This window comes from Drosophila innubila (assembly GCF_004354385.1).
Source record: "Drosophila innubila isolate TH190305 chromosome 3R unlocalized genomic scaffold, UK_Dinn_1.0 2_E_3R, whole genome shotgun sequence".
Lineage (NCBI taxonomy): Eukaryota > Metazoa > Arthropoda > Insecta > Diptera > Drosophilidae > Drosophila > Drosophila innubila.
Genome location: NW_022995380.1, coordinates 11,328,710 through 11,351,793, shown reverse-complemented (window position 1 = coordinate 11,351,793; position 23,084 = coordinate 11,328,710). Strand labels below are relative to the sequence as shown.

Genomic DNA, 23,084 nt, shown 5'->3' with positions numbered 1-23,084 from the left:
TCGCGTTATTGCTGTTGTTGTAGTTGTTGTTGTTGTTGTTGTAATTGCACAAATGCTGTGATACCTAAATATCAGTAAGTGTATACGAGGCCAACTCCAACATCTGTTGATCATTTTCTAGACAACTGATGTAAACTGGTGACGGAATGGCGACGTTTCTCTAGCTTTCGATATAGACGAGTTTAGTATAAGAGTTTAAATAACTTAGAGAAAGGATAGAGAAAACAATTAGTTAGTTATACCAAATATATTTTTTCGATAGCTTTGAAGGCTCATAATGGTGAATTTGACATTTGACTACTTCCAAAATGATTAAACATCTTTTTTATTAGTTGTTTATTTGAAAAATTTATTGTTAAATTAAATTAAAAATTGATTTCAACGAAAAATGTTATGTTAGTTTACTTGTCAACAAAATTTTCAATTATTTTATTCCCTTTAAATTTGTACGTTAGCTGGAAATATGCTGCCAACTTCGAAATATTTTCTTCTCTTCAGACATTCTTTCGAAGCAAGACCGTAATCGCCTTTTTGCATTGTATTAATATGATTTTAATAACTTTTGCCTTGAAAACAGTTTGGATCATGCTAATTTTAGATTTTGCGAGATCTTTGGTCTATTCATTACGTGTTCAGTCAGCGTTTAAAGTCTTCGTTTGACTTAATTGCATTCAATTTGGGACTTTAATTTTGATTGATGCAAAACTTTATGATAAACTCCAATAAAAGAGCCACACTGTCATGAAGACAGAATGCCCTCTCCTACTACTACTGTTACTACATGTTGTCTACTAACTGAAGTGGTTTTGCTACTGCTCCTACATACTTGAGGTTTTTGGGACGGAACCAACTGGCGTGCCTTCGAACTGATCGACCTGAGTCTGAATACAATAAGAAATTATCATTATTATTATTTGCTGTTCTGTTGGCAGGGAACGAGCCGCGTGGCGTGCGAGTGAAAGCCTGCCCAAAAATGGACTAGCCTTGTAGACTGTTAGCCAAAGCGAGATAGAGCCAAAGTGCAACATATGCTGCTCAAGGATCGCTCAGAACAAACGGACGGCGCATGCCGTCATCTGGTGCTACTTTGACTTCAAAATTGGGTAGCATTTGCCGTTGCCTACACTTCTCCTTCGGTTTCTTATTTTATTTTATTTTATTTTTTTTTTTTGTAGCTGTTTCTTTTACGGTTCGGTATTTTGCTGCTTTCGACTACTTCACAAATTCAAGGAAGCAAGTATGCTCCAGCTACCCCTTCAACAGTTACTGTTGACTTCCGATAAGCACGAGTGAGGAAGAGCAACAGAGAGAAAAACAGGCAACAGCAGGATAAACCGCTTAAAGGATATGGCCAGCAGTGCGCCAAGACAAAACTCGAAAGGGTTGCTGCAAAGGACTGCTGATCAACTGTGTACTGCCAGTGGAGAAGGTGTGATGCCGACAAGGATACAAGGATACACAGATGCAGCACAGTTCACCTCACCACTCTGACTGAGCTCAGTTTACAAATCCAAATTGAGACTCAAACTCGCGCGCATGCTCCTCATTGGCAATGAACACGTGTGCCCAGACAGCGTCAGCTGGTCAGGATCGCAATTGCTACAGAAATAGGGATAGCTATTATAGGCTATCGGAAAACCTTTGAAAATCATAGACAAGATATCAGTAGACAAGTTCAGCTAACTTTAATTATAAATATTTTATATCTTTGAAGGCCATTTCATGTTTTCTATATACCTTTAGCTTTAGACTCTAAAGTATTTATCACTTCTAATAAGTATTGTACTATGTCTTAAAATTCTCTTAAAACTCTGGTATCAAATCTTATATCTGGGCGAAAAATCATGAGTTTCCTATAAACCTTAGCAAAATATGATCAAAGGCATATGACATTGACTTTAATTAACTTTCACAGCTTTCAACTTTTAGCTTTTAGGTTAAAGACTTAACTGATTATTAATTGTTTTTGAACGATTTTTATAATTTTAAATACATCTACAGGGTATCTAATCGCAGTTTTATAGCCTAAGCTCATCTTAAACTTATGCAAGAAACTGAAAAGAATATAATAAATTGAATCGATTAATAAATCACCTACCTCAAGGGCGTAGAGAATTCGGAATTAGTTTCGAAAATCGCTGTAAACAAAAACTGACTAACAATAACAAAAAGAAGTTAATTTACATTAGAATGTTGAAATATAGAAATAAATAATGAATTTGGACTGAAGAGACAAATGTTAAATTTTACAGAGAGCGCAATTCAATTAGAAAATCGCCGCAGAATACAAAAAAATTGAGCAATAAAATTTGATTTGGTTCACGCAAATTCAATGCCGCTGGTCAGCATCAAAAGGAGCACAAGGACACGCCGCGAGCTCAAGGGAAAATAAAATAGAGTAATAGCTATGAATCAGGACCTGCGGTGGGCAATAAAATGCCTGTCCTAAGGGTCAAGGAGTTTTCCTTTTCGTTTCCAATTTCGTGTCATAATGTGTTGTAAGTAGTTGCCATTGTTTTCTGGGCACGCACAAAGGACTCACCGTGTGCGCTATTGTTCGCCCAAGGATCTGAGCCTGTTTCTCAGTGGGAACACCCGCGCGGTTCTCAGCAGTTTGTTATTTAGCTGCTGTTGCAGTTGCGACCACAAGTTGACTTTCTGGCCACCAACATAAAATGTTGACAGCCGGAACACGCCTCTAAAATATTGTGCGTTGCGATTCGAGTCCTGTGCGGTCCATGATCCTCGATCTTCGATCTTCGATCCTCTGTGCGATCAATGCGCAAATCAATTGATTGCCTGATTTTGACAGTTATGAGCTGCTCTTCGTATGTAATCACTTTGATGTGCCCATATCTTGATTTCACCTGAAGTCGGCAACACAACCAAAGTCTAAGGTGCGCTCAATAGTTGCCAAGGAATTTATTGTTATTGACATTTTACTTGGGTTGAATCACACGGATTATATCTGCTAATTGCACGTAGATCAGGAATACGTTAGCGGCGCCCTTGATCAGGTTGTCTTTTGTTAGCAATCACTCAAAAATTACTTAAAAGAAGTTTTATTTGGGAATTTTAGAAAATTGAGGGTTGAGCACATTTATTGCCTTTTGGATTATAACAATCTTAATAAATATTGCAATTTTTTATAATATCACCGCAATTAAGTGTCTAAGAGTATTTGAATTAATTAAGTGCCGTTGTGCATTAAATAATTCACGCGCAAGTCTCAGGCAGAAGCCCCACTTTGACGATCGTTTAGGCACAAATGGCCTGGAAAATCACGACTTGCAGCGTCGCCAAAAAGGTGATAAAATTTCGCACATTAATACTTAATTACTTGAATAATTGGGGCCAAGGGATTAAATTCACACGCAGTCCACACACGGCCGGCCAATGTAAGGCCCTGCAGGTGGACATGAAATGTCGAAAAAAAGGACGAAATAAAAAAAGAAAATAAAAATCAGAAGCAGACGCAGAAGCAGAGAGACAAAAAATTGCTCCGACAAGTGGCCAATGGACAAGAATTCGAAGTGATGCCAACGCCACCGACGACGTTGACATTAAATTTTGTTGCTGTGGCATGTTGTTGTTGCTGTGGCATGTTGTTGTTGCTGTTCGTTGTCTACTCAGCTGAGCTTAAACACAAAATATGAGCGCACCCTTGACGCATTTTTCACACGAAATCCTGATTAATAAATATATAAGTACCAAAATTTTAACTGATAATTTGAAAAGTCGTCAACCTGAGCTAAAGTTGGCAACCGCTGCGACAACGCACCACGGACACATTGGACAATGGACAGAGATTTCATGTGGAGCCAACGCGAAGCTCTGGTGCCCAATTACAAGCAAATGAGCTGGAAAACTGTATCAAATGACCCCCAATGCGAATACAAAATTACAGACCGCAACCAGAACCAGGCGAACAAGAAGAATCTTTGCCAAAATACACCGCAGTCTGCGCCAATTCTCCATACACCTGAGGCCCCTGTCTACCATCTTAACATGACAAAACGAGATGGCTTGCGTGTGGCAATTTCAGTTTAAAAAATACAGCTAAGGCCTTAGGATTTGAATTAAATACTCTTACCAGAAGTAATATTGATCGTACACAGGCTTAAATCGTATATGAACAAATTAAGTGGAATTTTGAAATGTTTTTATGCTTTTTAAATCTTAATTCTATATCTTTTAAATTTTCAATCATTACCAAAATGTTAAGTTTTTCTAGATATATTTTTTCATTATATCTGTTCGATTATATCTATTCGGTTATTCCAAAGTTTCGGTAGACTTCTGTGGAGCATGTGAGGTGAAGAAGTCTTTCCAGACAAAATACAAGACAGCTTTATTTTCAATGAAGATAGCAAACTTCAATAGCGATGACATTTTTCCTTAAAAGTAACGAGAATTCATTCATTTAACATTTCAATAACTATCATTTAACATTTCAATAAGTATCGATAGTTTACTGTTATATAATAATTTGATATAAAAACTGATCTGACATAACAATATCCTGTTATTGTAAAATACGTGAAGTGAACTAAGAGCATTCCAAATTCGTTGTATTTTTCATTGACTTGTCTTCAATGTTAGCTCTCTTTTTTTTCTCGGTCTGCATCTTTAGTAGCATCTTTGCTTTTTTGCTGTGTTAATTTGATGCCTCGCCCAAAAATTGTCAAAAAATCAACGTCGACTTTGATTTTTGATGCACTTTCACTGGCCTCTGTTCAGTGACGATCGTTGAGATCGTTGTGATCGTTGAGATCGTTTTTGGTTGACGTTCGGCTGCAGCGTGAGATACTCGGATTTATGGCTTAAAGTTTGATGGCCGCCACCTACTTGGCCAATTTGTTTAGGGCCAGGCCAGGCCAGCAACTGAACTGAAGTCAGTCAACTGTGGCGGTCTGTCTGTGTGGCTAATTGAGTTGCCCAGTCGAGCGATCGGCCGTGCGAATTATTTGTCAACGTGTAACGGTTAAATCTGTTACTCCCGTTGCTTCGGTTGAAGAGTAATCAGAGCTACTGATTGATGGCTGGAATAAGGAGCGTATCAAATCTTTGACAAATTGCCGCTGTGTTTGCTTCCTTTGGGCAAAACTTCCTTAAACAAACATCTATCTATAATTGGGCTTGGCTTTGACTTTCCCCGGTCAGGCCAGGTATGCTGTAAGTATTGATCTTTCTTTCTTTCGGGATACTCGATTTTCGGGCCGCACACAATGCGGCGTAGGTGTGGCCAACGTGATTTGGTGTCGCTAATTACAGAGTTGGCATTTAACGCAGCCCGTTTTATGGCTTAATAATTGCAATCATTTGGCGTCGTCTCTGACTTTGGCTAAGACCCAGAAGAGCCCACACACACACACAGTTCGTTGCACACGCGAACGTGCAACGTATGATCGGGGAAACATTCAGTTATAGCCTGTTGCCCATTGCCTCGTTTTAGCCACAATCCAGGGCCAGGACTCACATCAATCAACCAAGCGCAGTTTTTCTGCTTTTTTTATATTTATTTTTTTTTTTTTGGGGTTCTCAATTATTGTGCAATAATTAAAGGATCAGCGTAAAATGTTCACACAACAATGCCAAAATACGAATACATCGCCGGAAACGGAAACTATGTGCACTTCAACCAAAACTATGTATTCAATAAAAAACTGTTGCGGTTTGGCTGAGTTTCTTAGTTTTTTAATAGTCCTTTGCGGCAAGGTAGACTATGTGTTCAGACGGGCATGAGAAAATGTTTTGTGTCTAAAGAAATTACCTAAGAAAATTAAAAAAAAAAAGGAAAACACTTTGTATAACTTTCTGCAGATTACCTTTTATATAATTTACAATTATCCTAAATTATAACTAAAATCAATATTCTACGATACTTCATAATTCAATTTATATATTTTTTAAACTTTCCATACTAAAATTGTTAACTATACATTTAAATAACCTGAAAAATAGATACTGAATACTGAATGATACTGAATGAAATAAGTACATGTTCAATGGCATTAATAAAGAAATTGATATGAAGAAAACCAATGAAATTTTGCACTTTTTTTTATGAATTAATATTATATTATACTTATTATTATACTTCAGTTTTTTTATTTACTGAAAGATATAGTGGGGAAATATCATATTATGAAACTGAACTTCTGATAGATATTTGTTAAGGATGAGAAGAATTAAACGAACAGACAGATCTTAATACGTCTTATTGTTACATTTACCACTAACTGGAAACCCAATTAACTGTCAGTATTCAGTGGACTCGTTATGTAGTCAGTCCTTAATAAGAAGTGACAAATTGATGGTGTTAATGCTCATTAACTTGTTTAACGCAGATACAGATATACTTACTATGATCGGTTACTGCTTAAACCATCTTTGGCTGGGACAATAATGGCAAGAAACCCCAAAAACCTCAAAATAAAGCGCACCAATTATCGACATGACAAATTTTTGCAACATTAATTCTTTTACGACCTGCTGCCGTGTCGTGTCTGACAATGTTCCTCCTGTTGCAGCATCGACTATCGACAACGAAAAACCCACAAAATATATGCAACAGGGCGACGTACCCTAAAGCAAAGTGGAACTGAAACTGGAACTCGAATCGAACGCATAATAATACGTGTTAATAATGCTCAGGCAAGCTGTCTATAAATTGACAAAGACATGCAAGACTCCGACTTTGGATTGGGATTGGGATTGGGATTGGGAAACAGGGGGGGAACTTGAGATTGTGTCGGCATTGCCAAAAGCTGCTTGGGGTCGCTTTGCACGTACGTACACTGATAGAAAAAATGTTCTAAAATTAAGATTTTTGTCTCAAAATATAGATTTTGGTCTCAAAACTTAGAATTTTTTTTTAAACGCGTCGAAAACATGACATTCTTAGATTAAGAAAACACATCTTGGTTTTAAGAACATTTCAAATAAGTCCAACTTCTTGTTATAAAATCAAATGTTCTAAAAATTAAATCAAACAAGATTTTTAAATTTATAATTTTATTTTGTTTTCTATAGTATATAAAAATTTTATTCTGATTTGATAAATTTTTTAATTTTTGTTATTACTGTGTTTTTTTCTTGCAACTAGTGGCCCACTATTGGTTTCCAATAAAATATGACATATTTATACTTTCCTAACAATTTGAAACTTTTATTCTTGAATTAAGAACTTTGATTTTTTAGATTAATATTCTAAGAATTAGTAATATGGTTTTATTTTGAGAATAATATATTTAAGATGAATGTTCTTGATTTTAAAAGTTGGTATTTTTTTTCGGTGTAAAAGTTCTCATTCCCATTGCCATTGCCATTCCCATTCATGAATTCTAACTAATTGTATTGGCAAGCAGTTGCATTTTGGTCGAAGATGAGAGATGGAAGCTGGATCGAAGTGGAAGTCGAAGTTAAAGTTGAATCTGTGCAGCTGCACAGCGATCGGAACGTAGCTCGGTTGCACAAACCCATCGAAGCTTGGCAGGAAGAGGACACAACGTAGCCGAAATCGAAACGCATCTTTTGTTGCTTGTTGCTGTTGTTGTTGTTGTTGTTAATGTTGTTGTTGTTGCCGCTGGTGTCGTGGAGTGCGAGTGGAGACTTAAACAATTTGTGTAATTGACAAATTGACGGCAACGCTTTGTGCGGAAGCGTTCAAAGCCGTAAATTGTCGCTAACAAGAGAAGCGATCCCAGGAACAGCAACTGTGGCAGGATATTGTGGCTGAGTTCATAATTGCCACACCGTGTTGCAGCTAGCTAAATGCGAGGGTGACGCCCGCGTCGCGCGATCTCTTAAATTAAGTCATTAACAATTTAACGAAGCGCTGTCGAAGTCGCGTCGCTAACTAATTATGTGAATTTCCTTCTTTTTTTTTTTTTTGTTTGCAAAAAGGTTGCGAGGGAAAAAAGAGAGCTTTTTGGCAACGCCCGAAAATGATTTTATAAAACAAACAATATCAAAATAAAACTGCCCACGTAACGATGTCCTGCCGCGCCCCCCGTGGCCCGATCATCCGCCTACAAGCGCCCCAATTCCCATTCCCATTCCCATTGCCATTCTCAATACCAATCCCAATCCCATTGTGATTGTGTGGTGGCAGTCGATCGTCAGCCGCTGCCACCGTCGATCGTCGCGCTATCAACAAATTGGTTTTGTATCTTCCGAATGATTGAATCGCTGACCCGACAAACTGACTAACTGACAGACAGTCAGACTGTTCAATGAATTGACCGAGCTTTACGCTGGATTTAAGCCAGCTTAGTCTTAGCCTTTGTCGGTTATCCGCCAGCAACGATCATCAATCGAAGTTCCCTTTAAACGATTTATGAGTGGCGCTCATTTCTTTTTTGTTTTATTTTATTTTTGGTTGCGACTCCAACTTTGACTCTGACTGCGACCGCTGAAAGCAGATCAGCCCCACACTTAACTTAATTTGGCAGCCACACTCTGGCGCGCTCTGAGGTATAATTATTGGCACAATACTGTTCTGTTCCTGATCCAGGGCAATCCAGGCTGGCCCAAACAGGGGATCACTTTTCGCGTATTTGTTTTGGCCATCATAATTTCGGTGAACTGTCTACAAATTGATCGCGAAGCGCCAAATCGATCACCTTGCTCCATATAATAAAGTTATATTCAATGCGTCGAGTCGCGCGCCCGAATTTTGTGTGAGAATCGATGCACTGCGATAAACGAGGCACCTCGAGAGGAAGCGCCAAAAAAAAATACATGAGCAAAAGGTGAAGACATTAAGTGAACTTCAGATTGACTCTGAGATTGGTGGGTCAAGCTCATCATAAGACTTGATTCACATATAAACTGTTCTTCTGATTGTTAGGAAGCAAATAACTTTTAAGTTTGAAATACATTTTTAGCAAAATCAAGTGAAGAATTTGACTTTTTTCAATGTATAGAACCTTCTAAGAGATATTCAAATAAAAATGTGGAAATTTACGTTGTTTTATAATCAATATTTTTTATAGCAAAACTCAGTCGCAATTTAATATAATCAATCTATTTTACCTTTACATTCACTGACAATTTTCAAGTCAAAATTCGCTTGCATTCAAAGAGTTTTTTTGGACTCAATTATATACAGATATTAAATGTGTTTAAAATTAAAAAAAAATATATAGACAGAATTTTTCAACTGTAAATACTTCGATTTAAGTTGAAATTTTAAAGTCATTTAATACTTTTTATTGTAAACAAAACCATAGAAGATCCTTAAATAAATTAATTGACTTCATTTAGGCTTAGACTGATTAACACATTTATTTACTCTATTCAATTTTCGAGTGGCTATTTCAAGATTTATGAGTTAAATCAGATTCCTTTTTCTTTTGAACTGAAACTAAAAAAAATAAAAGCAAAGTTTGTTTTGTTGTGATTTTCTTATAATTTTTATTTCAAGTCTTAATCATTGTCTTCCATTTAAACAAATTAACTAAACTATGAACATGGTAATACTTAGATAATAATTTACTACTGGGTTCTAGTTTACATATGCTACTATATATGAATATTTACAAAGAAGGTACAACATTTGGCAAGTGACTGTTGGCTTTGAGGGAATGGAGTGTGGAGTGTTAGCGTAATAAATCTCCCAGGGCGGAGATATAGGTCTGGGCCATTTGAAGAGTCTCATGCTTGGACAGCTGGCGGTCGTTGCCCAGGCATGGCAGATACTGACGGAGTCTGTCAAATGCCTGATTGAGGTTCTGCATCCGGCGACGTTCACGGGCATTTGCTGCCAGGCGACGCTTTCGCTTGACAACCGGCGAGATTTGTTTATTGCGCCTCCTTTTGCCAGCACCAGTTGCCGGTGCGTTGGGATTGCCTGCGGCATCCTCGCTGTCGCCATCGGCCAGGTCAAAGGAACCATCGTTGCCGTCAGCGTCAAAGTCATCATCGAAGAGCATCATGTCATCGTCATCCTCAACGCTATCATCGAACAGAGCGGAATTATCAAAATCAAAGCTCTGGAAATCATCGTTATAGAGATTGACGTTCGACGTTGTGGGACATTGGGATGTGGGCGTGGCAGCTGTAACGTTCTCTGTGGCAGCCACTTGTTGATTCTTGCGCGTATAGCTTCGCTTGGGCTTCGTCACTGGAGCTGCTTGTGGCAGCGTCTTGCAGGTGCCCACATTGGATGATCCCATAATCTCCATTACGGGCTGTGGAGGCGCCGGAGGCGCTGTTCCCGCTGTCACCGCCGGCTGATCCAGCGGCAAGACAAACTGTTGACCTGACTGCTGTGGCAAGCCGTTGCAGCCATTGTTGTAGATGGCATTCAGATCAACATACTCTGGAGTCTCGGATCGATGGCTGGACGGTGATGATGTGATCCAGCCATCGGAGCTGGCCTGCTCAAAGCTGATGAACCCATTGGCGGACAAATAGTTGCTGGAGCTGGCCAAGGAGTTGCAATTGAATTGGTAGTGTGTGACGCCAGGATTATAGGCAGCCATGGGATTAAAATAAGGCTCCGTTGCGCCAGTCTTGAAGCCCTGCAAATCCTCGGAGGTCTTGTAATAGTAACGATATATCTCACTAGACGACATCTCGAACTGACTGATAATTGGACTTGTTTGTGCAATAAAATCTTGAACCGTTCGCTGCGAATGCTGGCGAGTTTCTAACTGACGGCTTATCCTGACGGCGGTATTTATACGCACCGACCAAAATCCACCACCGCCAGTTGTGCTAGTGTGGTGTGGCAGGTAAGGTGAGCAGGGCAGGCAACGGGACAGGTAAACAAGTTGGCCCGTCTACCTACCTCGACCACAGGCAGCACGTGCCGGGCCTGGCCAACAGCCAATGGCAAACGGTGGTGAGTTGTTGCCACTTGGCCTTGTTGAGCTTCGGCTGTGGATTCAACTTCAACTGCCTGGGCATGCAAAATGGCGCTGGATGGGGTACAGGAATAGAAAGATAAGCTGGCGCTATCTGTGGCAATCTAAAGCCGCTAACAAGATGATTATGGCTTTGTGCCAGCAAAACCGGAACATGGGCGGAAATGCAAACAAAGCCCATAACAGGATTAAATTCAAGAAATAAGTGCTGTAAAATGTTTTGGAAAATTTGCAAAAATCCAAACATAAGCAACGATTTGTCAGCAGCAAATGGCCAACTGATAAATAGATAGAGAAGTGCATCATCTAATCTAAATCGCCGCCAGACCAAAGACAAAAGAACCAAAAGCCGCAAACTCTACCTGCTAGCAACACCTTAACAAATTCGCCGCCGACTGGCGATTCGGCATGCCGTCTGACCAATGCCCCTTGAAGACAGATATCGCAATGAACAATCTTGTTTATTACAGCCTGGCAAAATCTCCAATTGATATGCTTGACCCGAAGCGGAGGATCACGGCGCTTGCTTGTTAGCCAAGCGTCAAGGACACGCTTGTTGGTCTTGGCCATGTCTAATAAGCGTGCTAACTAACTGCCATAGTTGGGCTAACATTTTAGCGCCAACAATTAATACATCGATGAGTCTAGCATCAAATCGAAGGGTCAATTTAGTTGTACCTTCGCATGACAAGGCGAATTTTAACAGCGCCGCAAGGACGCGCTTGGTGGTCTTATCCACGACTGAACAACGCCTTCGAATTCGTAATGATTCGCTGGAAATCATATTGTGCTAGATGATTTTTATTACATTATATACATTTTGTATAAAAAACCTCTGCCGCAACCTTTGATGTATGGCGCCCACCCTACCGCATAAATGTAGGCAAGTAGCACGCCCCAAGTTGCAAGATCCTTTTGGAATTTTGCGCTACCTTTGTGAGTATCGAGCATTCACATCTACAATCGACAGGCGGCAATAAAACGTTGTCAATTAGATAAAAATGTCACACAACAAACCGCACCAAAGGCTGCACAACAAATTTATTGGCCAAACATGCAAAAAACATCCCCTCGTTCTCGTTCCTTCGACTGACCTCTGTGATCCTGCCCTCGTGTCCTGTGCAAGTGCAATTTACGAGTACTCGTACATTTGGTCTCGAGTGCACACAAATGACAGTTGTGCAAGTGACGCCTTCGGTTACACCTGCAGCTCGAATCGCACAGATCGTTCAGATCGCATCGGTGGCAAGGTAGCAAGGTCTCTTGTAAAATTGATGCCTTATCGAAGTTAGCTGATGTTAAGGCATCCGCCAACTAAATGTTTGCATATCGATTTGAATTTTATGCGCATTGACAAAAACCTACAACAACAACAACGACCATAATACTTGTAATTTCTTTTTGAGGGGCACACGTGCTGCAGGATATGAACAAGTTGCTCAGCATGTTCAGGGTAAAAGGGGCTTAAATAAGAAGGAAGGGTAAAGGAATTAATATTCATGTTTCTCTTCCCATGCTCAACGGCGCCTTGCGTGCCTGTCACTTAACGAATGATCCCAAACTTCAGCCACTTATTGCCCGGTTAAATATGAACAATGCGGCATATACCTCAATACCACAATACACATCCACATTTACGTTCAAACATGGGTAACGGGTCATACTTTTCGTGTCAATACGCATAACTGCAACTTATGTCTGAAGCTCGAGCTCATTCTGCTTCAATGTGATGTGATGTGGATCAGCTTCCAGAGAGCGCATGACAAAAAACTGTTAAAAAAAAACAAAGCAATTCCCTTGACCGCAGCTGAAATGCTCTATACCGAAGAATTTGGTTTGAACAGGGAATAACACCGTAACCGGTATCGGAACCGTTAACCGAAACTAACCGTATCATTTTTAGAACCGGAACTGAAACCGTAACCGAAATTAATTCTCTTTCAAGATCTGAAAACCGAAACGCTTGAACCGGTACGGTTGTGGTAAAGTTGCTAGGTCAAAGAGGAAAAATAACTGGCAACTGTCAAAACTGACCCGATTTTCAATCGGAATTCCATTTTGATCATGATTCGGTCTCTTAATTCATACTGCATTACAATTTTTGCATTTAGAAAATTCTTTTACTTTTCGACCATCATATTTAACGTTCCACGTTAATGGTAAGGGTCCCCTCTTTGAAATTTCGAAAATTCAAAAATTTAAATCTCAAGTTTTTACTTTTAATCAACTCCTTATATCGTAATTAGTATACAACGATACTTTAAACTTGATTCTCAGGCCTTTCATTTTCTTGTAAGAAATCATGTCAAAATTAAGAAATTAAGAACAAATTTTATTCCCCTGGATCTAGATATTTATATATAAACAACGACACCTTATCATTTTAAAATGTTTCAAAATTTTCAAAATTCAAAAAAACTAAAATAGATTCTTTTACCGAAATAGTTGTTTCGGAACGTACCGGAACCGAAACCGTAACCTATATTAGTTCTTAAAGTTTCTTTAAAAAAAATATATTAAAATTTATCAAACGTATATTCAAAAGCTGATATCGATTGCAAGAGTTATTCTACCAAGGTAATGATAAACGACATATACCCTTTCATTACTGGGTGCGCTTTGTGGAACGTGTAGGAGCTGTAGACACGCCAATGAAGAAGAAAAGTAGGCGCACGTCAACGAATCCTATTAGCAAGTCCCTCTGGGCCGTGAAAGTGTTGTCCCAACTCGAACAATGTGTGGCGATCATTTTCGGCAGCCGTAGCCCAGTTTTGTTTTTGGTTTTCATATACGAGTGTACATAAATTGAAAAATTTGTATGTTACTTATTTTATTAGCATTTAACACCGACTTGTTGGGCAAATTAGGGCAGTCTTTAGTCCAATTAGTTTCGATACCGATCGATATTCGTTCGAAGGGAAAGCAGAGAGAAAGAGCGAAAGAGCGAAAGTCAATCGGAAGCAGGACTGCGACATGCGATGTTCAATGTAGAAAATATCGAGAAGATTGCATTGCATGCAGAGAATTACATGTTTCATGTGGGTGGCCCTCGACGCGTTCGTGTGCGGCATTTTGCCAATTGTCAAATTGTCAAATTGAAAATTCATTAAAGCCAAATTACATATGCAAATGCAGAGCAAAGTCCAAGAGAAATCAACTGACGAGACGGCAACATTGGAATATTGTTACAATCATTGTTACTCGATGGATGCGCCAACTGTTTGACTTGCTCTGTAAATATTGACCTCACTTCGGGGTGGAATGGATACAAAAAAAAATGATGTGAAAATGAAATTATGATATGTATACGCCAGTCAAACACGGACTCGAGCGCAAAAAGTCAAGTGAAAATCAAAGCAAATAGCTCAAACAGAAGTTTCAGCTTGCAACAGTTGCTGCTACAGAGTTGGAAAACAACGAGGGCAGGAGGAGAATGAGTCTGTTGTAGAGGCTATTCACAATTTAAATACAAATATCGCATAAATTGCACATTGTATACATATGAATTTGGTAAGGGCATGGGTTAATTCCCATGAAAATTACAAGCTAGATTATAAGAGTACGAGAATGGTATGTACACACTGTACACGATGCCATACACAACATTGTCCTGGCCAGGTCAATGTAGCGCCCACTGTGTCATTGTTTGGGCACGCCTTGCGGCAGGCCAGTTGTTATAGATTCCATACTGATGGTTATCATCGCTTGTCGGCATCTATATCTCGATGTGATGGGATCAGAGCGAACCGTAGCAATTTTTGTCGCACGGCTTCACTTTGAAGCCGATTGTCTTCGTGGGTTTTGTTTTGCCAACATGTGAGCCATAACATTTGATGGCTATCTTTGCTGATCCTTGGCAACTTCTTGGCGCCAGCCTTGTTACGATATGACTTGACCTTGCCTGTTAATCCTACTTTGACTAATTCGATGGCATTCATCTTGTAAGCGATTTGTCTCAGCAATCAAAAATTAATTTCATGCCGCATTCACATTCGGAATCGGAATCGTAATCGGAATCGGAAGTAGGCATCATACTTGTAATCGACAAATTGTGATTGCTATTTTGATAGGCTGAAGCATCTTGGTTCTGGCCGCGATCCCACGTTACCCTTACCCAGATCAAAACGCAATGATCAATTCAAATTTGAAACAGTGAGAACTACAACAAAAGAGCGCACACAAAAGATGAAAACTACGCAATCACTTGAGAAAAATCAAAAGGGCCTTAAGGATTCGAAGATTCGAGGACCTCTGGCCGCTGCTACTTCTACCAATGCCAACGCTAACCATAACAGGTGGCACGGAAGCCGCACAAAATAAAAATGATTAAAGCAATACAAAAAAAAAACGCACACCAAAAACTAAAATAAAAAAACAACAACAACAGTACACCAAAAAATAAAAAGGGCCACGAAAGAAATAACAATTTTTAATAAGATTTTCTTCTTCTCGCTTGTTACGAAAACAACAGTTCGCCTAGAATATCGATGATGCTGTGCGCACAGGAACCACTTCCGATCCTTGGCGGGCGTATCCGAGCAGACAGCGGGTCAAGTGTGAGAACATTTTACGGAAGGATGTGGCCAGTCGCATAGAAATTATGAAAAATGATCGTATAGGCGAAGGGTTACAATCAATGTAACCATCGGAGCACAATGCACCACGTGGTCAAGATTCACTTTCGTAGGAGCTGGCAGCGAGTCGGGGTGTGAGTGACTCACTCCCTACAAGAACGTTGTACGTTGGGAGCTATTTTAAGTGCAATTACCCAGGAATTTTGTAGCGTAATTGAGCGTCTAATTTGCGGCGACTGGCGGTAAAGCAACAATTGCCCGCGGATAGGCACCCTTCCTTTTTTCTTGGGTGCTTTTCATGAATGGGCCGTCGGTTCGGCGTTTTTCACAATGGGCCGTTTATTGGGCTTGAATGGAAAGTGTTCCTTCGTTGGTAACTGAAGTGTACGCCACTCGAGCGCAAAACAATTAACAAGTTTCAGTTTCGGTTTCGCTTTTGGTGTAGATTTCTGGATATTCCTTCTTCACTAGGAGTACTCTCGAGTGTGTATAGTTCTCAGGGTTTCATTGTTGCCATTACTCGCAAGCGAATTCCTTTGAACTCAGTTTGAGTCTGCATACATATTCGTATTATAAGCGTGGTATGTATATGGAATTGAAGTGACCTTAAGTCCCAATCCCGATCGCTGAAAGAAAACGAAAATTTATAATATGTAATTAGGTTCAGGGTAAGAGCCAAAACCAGCCAGAGCCAGAGCCAGAGCCAGAGCCAGACGAGAAGAGTGAGAGAATAAAATGTAAACTAAAGATACTATTTATATGTATTATTTCGGCTGAAAAGGAAGTACCAAATTACATTTAATTAGCTTTATATATATATATATACTAAATTCGCGTACGGTACGCGGTCAATGAGAATGATAGGAGCTGGAGCAGGAGCTCAAACTCAAACTGGTGCAGGAGCTCAAGAAGTCAGACGATTACGATTACCACCGAAAACGAAACCGTGGCGCATTCGCATTCGTATTCGCATTGATCGACCGCTGATCAAAGTGCCCTGTATCTGGGCCTGGCCATGGACCTTAAACTGTTGAGCCTGAAGCCGGTCGGTGATTTGGCCATCGGTGAAATTCGCACGTTTAACCTTTAGGCAAACAAAAGTGTACAGAACAGCGAACCTGTTGAACCCAAAATGCAATTTTCATATCACTTTGATTGCTGCCCAGAATGACACGCGTGCGCCGACGCCGACGCCGCTTTTGGCCACATTCTCTTAGCCATAGCTATTCTGATTGTGCCATTACGAGGTATCCAACGCGTGGTTGGAGCTGCCAATGATGGGCACAGCCCAGACCTGAACAGAGCAGACCGTTTCATTTTTGAAGACGATCAAAAATTAGGGTAACAATCGCAGTTAAAACTACTGCAAGAGTTGTTCATTTTAATTTATGCACGCATGTACACCCTGTAATTGATCTAACTATTATATTTAAAGTGTAAGTAAATAATTACTTTTTCCTTTTTATAAGACCTGGACTTTAAATCATCTAAAATATGATATTTAAAATTAATGTTCTTACATTTAAACAGGTTTCTATATTCAATGCAAAAAAGCTGAATACATCTTTGGCTCTTAATGCTTACAGGGTATTCTAAATCGACGGCTGCTGCGACGTTGGGCAAAAAAAAGCGAAACTCTCAAACGGTTTCAAGGATTTCGTTTGTTGCTGTTGGCGTCAGTTTATGATAATTCATATAATTTCCCATAGGTGCTGTTAGTTGTTGGCACCTGAAGGGTCTACTGTCTGTGCCTGTTGCTTCGGTGTAAAAACACTTAGCCAGAAGTCAAAAGTCGAAAGTAGCAACACTTTTCAGAGCGACACTTGAGACTAGATCAGTGCCTGGGTCCTGGGACAAGACAAAAGAAATCGAAATGAAATACAAATAAATCCCAATGCCCGGTGTGAGAAATGACTTTCTCGGAAGCAAGTGCAGACCTGGCCAGTAGCCATATTCCTAGTTGTAATTCAGTGTGTCTGTCAACGGGGCTCAATTGTAGGTAATTGATATGTTTACCTTTTGCCTTTGCCCTTACCAATCGTGTACAAATAAAATGTAAATCGTAAGTGATATCTATGCTGGGTCATTTCTCAACATCAACTCATGAAATTGAAAAATTGCGGATCAGATAAACCTTCACTTGCACTTGATGATTCTAGTGTCTACATGTGTACGAAGGATCAACTCGGTTTTGATAAGGAAATCAGGCCATCTTCTATAATCATATGCAGTCTTATTTCGGGTGCATCTCAAGTTGGACTAGCCTCGTTGACAGTTCAAATCGTGGAGGTCCTAAGGTGACAATTGCATTATATGAAAATTGATATTTTCAACCGCAAACGCTAGATAGATTACATTGCATATATCTATAATTTCACAAGAATCTGACCACACAGGAGCAGGTCAGTTATGTAGAGAATACCATTGGCAGGTACCAGAGCAAGAGTTTGGCAAGTCAGCTAGAAACAGTCAATACGTTCCCATCTAATTACCAACATGATGAATGAATTCTAGACTTGGTTTAGGTTATTCTTTTTTGCCATTTCACAGGCAAACCGGAAAAGGTGTGTCCCATAATTGGAACTAGAGCAAACGTGTGAAAAACTAACTAGTTTGCAATTAGTGTATACTTTTTGCGGCACTTCTGTGAGAGCATGTGTCAAAAAGTGAAAAGTATAAATTAATCAGTTACAAATATCTTCTTATTCTATACACATTTAAAAAGCTGAAAAAAAACTCATGTACGGCCTACATTAAAAAAGGAAAGTGCAGTAACACGGAGAACAGATTTATTTAACTTAAAAAGAATTGAGAACTGCAAATATTGAAAACAATTTTTTAAGGTCGCTTTTTATCTTAAGTTGTGTTTCCCTTTCATCCATTTTGACTACTTATAATGGCAGGTATAAATTTTACAAATTTCTAAATTATAGAAAACGAAATTATGATAAATCGAAAATTAATATTTAGCATAATTACAAACGAATAAGCCGAAAAATGACTGAACAATCCCAAGGATGAAGAATGATTCAGATTTATTACTGTTCGAATCCTCGATGCCTTGATAATAACTCTATTTCATTTTCCAAGAAATGGTCGCATTATTTGATAAATTGACCAAGAACTCGTGTCTGAATTAACGCCCTTACTCTCGAACCACGGTCGAAGGGGTTAATGTTAATTGCCATTGTTGGATTGGAAGAACAGAGAAGCGCAGGATGAAGCGAGGTCCAGCAGTTCTTTCTTCTACCACGTGTTTATAGAGTTATTCAGCCGTGAGTTGTACCACACTTTAATTGCCCCAATTCAAATGGATGCGTTGGCGTTGGCTTCGACGTCAGCGTTGGCCTGCCGCATGCCACAATGCGATGCGTAGTATGTTTGCACTGCATTCACATGCATACAAAGGCACAAATATAAACAATAATCAATCTCTTCAAGGGTTGAACAAACAAACATAAAGGCTGAGCAAGGACATGCTTATGAAAAATGCAACAGCGAACAGTTGAAGGCGTTTTTAAATTGATTATTCCTTTGGGCCCAACCCAAAATAATGTGGTACAAGAGAAATTCTCAATCTAATACATATTTATAAGGGAACTAGATCAGCATTACAATAGACCATTCATTTAACTTATTCATTTTTGTGTTTATTTATTCAAATCAGCCATCAATAAATTACTTAGTGTTTAAGATGGAAATACAAATTAAATAAAAAAAAATATTAAATTGTAAAAATAAGATTAAAACAGAGTTCCCGAGTCTGATAGAATTAAAAACATTTTGTCTAATATTCATTGCAAGAATTCGGGATTCTAGTAGTATAGAATCCAGTGCAATTATTAAATTTAAGTCTCAATAACAAAAGATTTAAAAACGGCCTTAATGATTGCCTTGAACAGCCTTGAAACAAAACCAAAACTATTCAGTGTTAACTGAAGCGCAACTTATAACTGTTAAAATATGAAGTTTAGCTTTTTGCCGAACACAAGTCGATTCTTTAACGCTTCATTAAGTTTTTGGCCACACGCGTGCTTCGTGCTTTTTTATTATACTTGTATTTTTTCGGGACCAGTCTGACGTGCGTCTGCCAAGGAGGTCGCTCGACGTCGCGTTACCTGCTTAATTGCCCAAGCTTGCACGACCAAGCTGAGGTGACGTTTGTGCGATCTAAACACCTCGCTCGCATTGCGTATTATGGCATATTCCTTAACAGCAGAAACAAAAAAAGAACAAAAAAAAAGAACAAAAGGCATAAATGCTGTTTACTTCCGATTTTTTATGTAGACATTTTGAAAATGCACTGCCAGGCGACAACGACAGCTGTCACCAGCACACGCTTTTTTCTGTCGATTTGGAATCCGTACAAGCAGCACAACAACAAAACTGTGTGTGGCATTTTTTTTGGCAATGCAAGTAAATGTTAATTTTAAATTGAAGTGCAGCAGATGGTGTGAAAGTTCCATAAAAGTTTATGTAAAAACTTAAATTATTTCCATTAAAGACAACTTTTTTTTTTAAATCAAGTAATGACAGTATTTTTACCGCGATAAGACAAACAGTATTTATTTTAGGAATATCGGAAAATCGATATGTTTCTATCAGTACTTATCGGAATTATGCGCTGTTTTAGTCCATAGAGCTGCCACCTTTACCAAAACAAAACCGGGACCTGGCAAGTCGTACCATTTTAGTTAATAAAAGAACCTTTTTTAATTTGTCTTCATTTTGGAGCTAAAACTTCTTAAATTTATGCAGATTTTTGTTATGATTTTGTCGATTTTCTGATATTTTGTAGAATAAAGTTTGTAACTTCTCTCCCCGAGGGTTGACGAACTTCAACCCTTCATTAAAATGAACACCTTTATTTTATGTAATTTTGAGTTCTTAAATTTTATCAAAATATTAATTTATTACAAAGGTATTGCATTTAGCAACTTTAAGTACCTTAAATTTTAAATTAGAATATTTAACAGTGTATAAATGTTAATGTTATTACCGTCTATATGTTAAATAACATTTCCTATGAAATCGTTAACATTCGGTGTGTACACACTGTGTCTAATGAACAACAAAACACATTTAACTTTTTTACAGTAAAAAGTTAAATATATATATTTATAAAGAGCTTTTCACCCTCTAAATAAACCACCACAATGCCAACGATTGGAGTTAAGCGGGATCTGCTTTTTGAAGCCCTGGGCAAGAAATACAGTAAGTAAGCCGGCACCCGTCCACGTGGATCAATGGCTTTAATGTTTTCCCCCTTCCGCAGCCGATGATGAGTTCCAAGAGCTCTGCTTTGCCTTTGGTCTGGAGTTGGATGAAGTGGTAAGAAGCAGTCATGTATATGTCGAAAAACCCCACTAATTTAACATTCAATTATTACAGACCACAGAGAAGCAAATGCTGACAAAGGAGCAGGGAGATGTTGCCGCAGCGGCGGATGCCAGTGAGGAAATCATCTACAGGATCGATATTCCTGCCAATCGTTACGACTTGCTCTGTCTAGAGGGCTTGGTTACGGGTCTGCGAGTCTTTCAGGGACAGTGAGTAGCAGCATCAGACCATTAAAGCGATGCCAACCAGATTTCATGTACATATTTTTAGAGTTAAACCACCCAAGTTTGAGTTTGTGGAGCCATCACAGCGTCAAGTGTTGACAATCATGCCGTCAACGGCGCAAATTCGACCATATGCTGTGGCTGCTGTCTTACGCAATGTTACCTTTACGCAGGATTCGTACAACAGCTTCATTGATCTGCAGGACAAGTTGCATCAGAACATTTGCCGCAAGCGCACATTGGTAGCGATTGGCACTCATGATCTGGACACTTTGCAAGGACCATTTAGCTATGAAGCCTTGCCGCCGGAGCAAATCAAATTTGTACCACTCAACCAGACGCGGGAGCTGAACGGCGTTCAACTGATGGATTTCTACGCCACTCACGCTCAGCTCAAACAATATTTGCCCATCATTCGCGATTCGCCTGTCTATCCAGTGATCTACGATGCCAATCGTGTTGTTTTATCGCTACCACCCATAATTAATGGAGATCACTCAAAGATTTCGCTGAAAACCAAAAATGTTTTCATTGAATGCACCGCCACGGATTTGACCAAAGCCAAGGTAGTGTTGGACACCATTGTATGCTTGTTCTCGGAGCACTGCAGCCAAAAGTTCACGGTCGAGCCTTGTAATGTAGTCCAAACGGACGGCACAACTATTGCCTATCCGGAGCTAGCAGTGCGTGAAGAGCGTGTTTCGGTGAAACGTGCCAATGCTTACATAGGCATTAATGAGCCAGCCTCACAGCTGGCGGATATGCTAACACGCATGTATTTGGAGGCTCAAGTGGATGCCAAGGATGGCGATACGCTTAATGTTAAGATTCCGCCCACGCGCCATGATGTCATCCATGCTTGTGACATCTATGAGGATATTGCCATTGCCTTTGGTTATAACAACATCAAGAAATCATTGCCAGCCTTCATGCAAATCGCCAAGCAGTTTCCACTCAACAAACTGACCGAGCAGCTGCGTGAACAGGTAGCCCAGGCCGGATTCACCGAGGCACTGACCTTTACATTGTGCTCCCGTGATGATATTGCACGTAAGCTGAACAAGAACATCGAAGCCTTACCTGCCGTGCATATTGGAAATCCCAAGACGCTTGAGTTTCAAGTGGTCCGCACCACTTTGCTGCCTGGTCTTCTAAAGACATTGGTTGCCAATCGCAAAATGCCGCTGCCATTGAAACTCTTTGAGATTAGCGACGTTGTGCTTGTCGCCGAGAATTCGGAGGTAGGCGCTCGCAATGAGCGTCGTCTGTGTGCTGTCAATTGCAACAAGACCGCTGGATTTGAGATTGTGCATGGCCTGCTGGATCGTGTCATGCAATTGCTCTCTGTGCCCAGGAAAGCTGCCAATGCCGAGAAGGGCTATTATCTAGAGGCAACTGAGGGTAAGTAGTAGTAACTAATTATGAAGTCACTCCTTTAAATTGTAAATCCTTGACAGATCCCAGCTACTTCCCGGGTCGTTGCGCTAATGTCATGTACGATACTCTTGTCATTGGCAAGATTGGAGTCTTGCATCCCACGGTCCTGCAAGCCTTCGAGCTGACCACGCCCTGTTCGGTGGTGGAGTTTACCATTGAGCCATTTGTGTGAACAAGAGCTTAGCTTAGCAATGAAATTGTAATTGTTTTCCCCAATTATTTCACAAGTCTTAATAAATGGTCACAAACCTTTTTAAATAATACAACGAAAAACAGTGTTTTTTTATTTCTTTTTATTTATGCTGTTTAATGTTCTTATATTTTTCCTTCAATACAATAATAATAATTATAAGAGTAATAATAATCCGTATAGTATGTATGTATATCATATATGTATGTAGGTTCTTTTCTTTTTTTTAGTTTATTTTTTGTTTTACGCATGCATACTTCCTTTCATGTTTGAAGTACTTTTTTGTGTAATTTAATTTTTAAATTAATAAATCTATGAATTTTATTTTTTTCGCATGAAAAAAAATCTATATTATGCTTCTTTTCTGTCGATTAAGGATGCATCAACATCTTAATAACAGCAGTTTCTGCACAAGCAGCTATTAACTTCATTATTATTATTTTTA

General features: G+C 39.3%; 2 protein-coding genes across 2 annotated transcripts; one reads left to right on the top strand and one right to left on the bottom strand.

Moving 5' to 3' along the window:
* Nucleotides 1-9,435: 9,435 nt before the first annotated feature.
* LOC117792800 (protein atonal) lies at nucleotides 9,436-10,583 on the bottom strand. Its single transcript, XM_034633075.1, has one exon. It carries the CDS (start codon nucleotides 10,581-10,583, stop codon nucleotides 9,606-9,608), a length of 978 nt encoding a protein of 325 aa, XP_034488966.1. The 3' UTR covers nucleotides 9,436-9,605.
* Nucleotides 10,584-20,499: 9,916 nt separating this feature from the next.
* LOC117792785 (phenylalanine--tRNA ligase beta subunit) lies at nucleotides 20,500-22,722 on the top strand. The gene is made up of 5 exons (XM_034633055.1): nucleotides 20,500-20,662; nucleotides 20,724-20,779; nucleotides 20,840-20,997; nucleotides 21,059-22,413; nucleotides 22,470-22,722. The coding sequence occupies exons 1-5, from the start codon at nucleotides 20,605-20,607 to the stop codon at nucleotides 22,619-22,621; spliced, it is 1,779 nt and encodes a 592-aa protein (XP_034488946.1). The 5' UTR covers nucleotides 20,500-20,604; the 3' UTR covers nucleotides 22,622-22,722.
* The last annotated feature ends 362 nt before the right edge of the window (nucleotides 22,723-23,084 follow it).

Excerpts from the sequence above, each read along its gene's own strand:
- LOC117792800 (XM_034633075.1), bottom strand. The coding sequence starts at position 10,583 with ATGTCGTCTAGTGAGATATATCGTTACTATTACAAGACCTCCGAGGAT.
- LOC117792785 (XM_034633055.1), top strand. The coding sequence starts at position 20,605 with ATGCCAACGATTGGAGTTAAGCGGGATCTGCTTTTTGAAGCCCTGGGC. Across the intron at positions 20,780-20,839 it reads GTCTGGAGTTGGATGAAGTG|ACCACAGAGAAGCAAATGCT; the intron begins GTAAGAAGCAGT and ends CAATTATTACAG. Across the intron at positions 22,414-22,469 it reads TTATCTAGAGGCAACTGAGG|ATCCCAGCTACTTCCCGGGT; the intron begins GTAAGTAGTAGT and ends AATCCTTGACAG.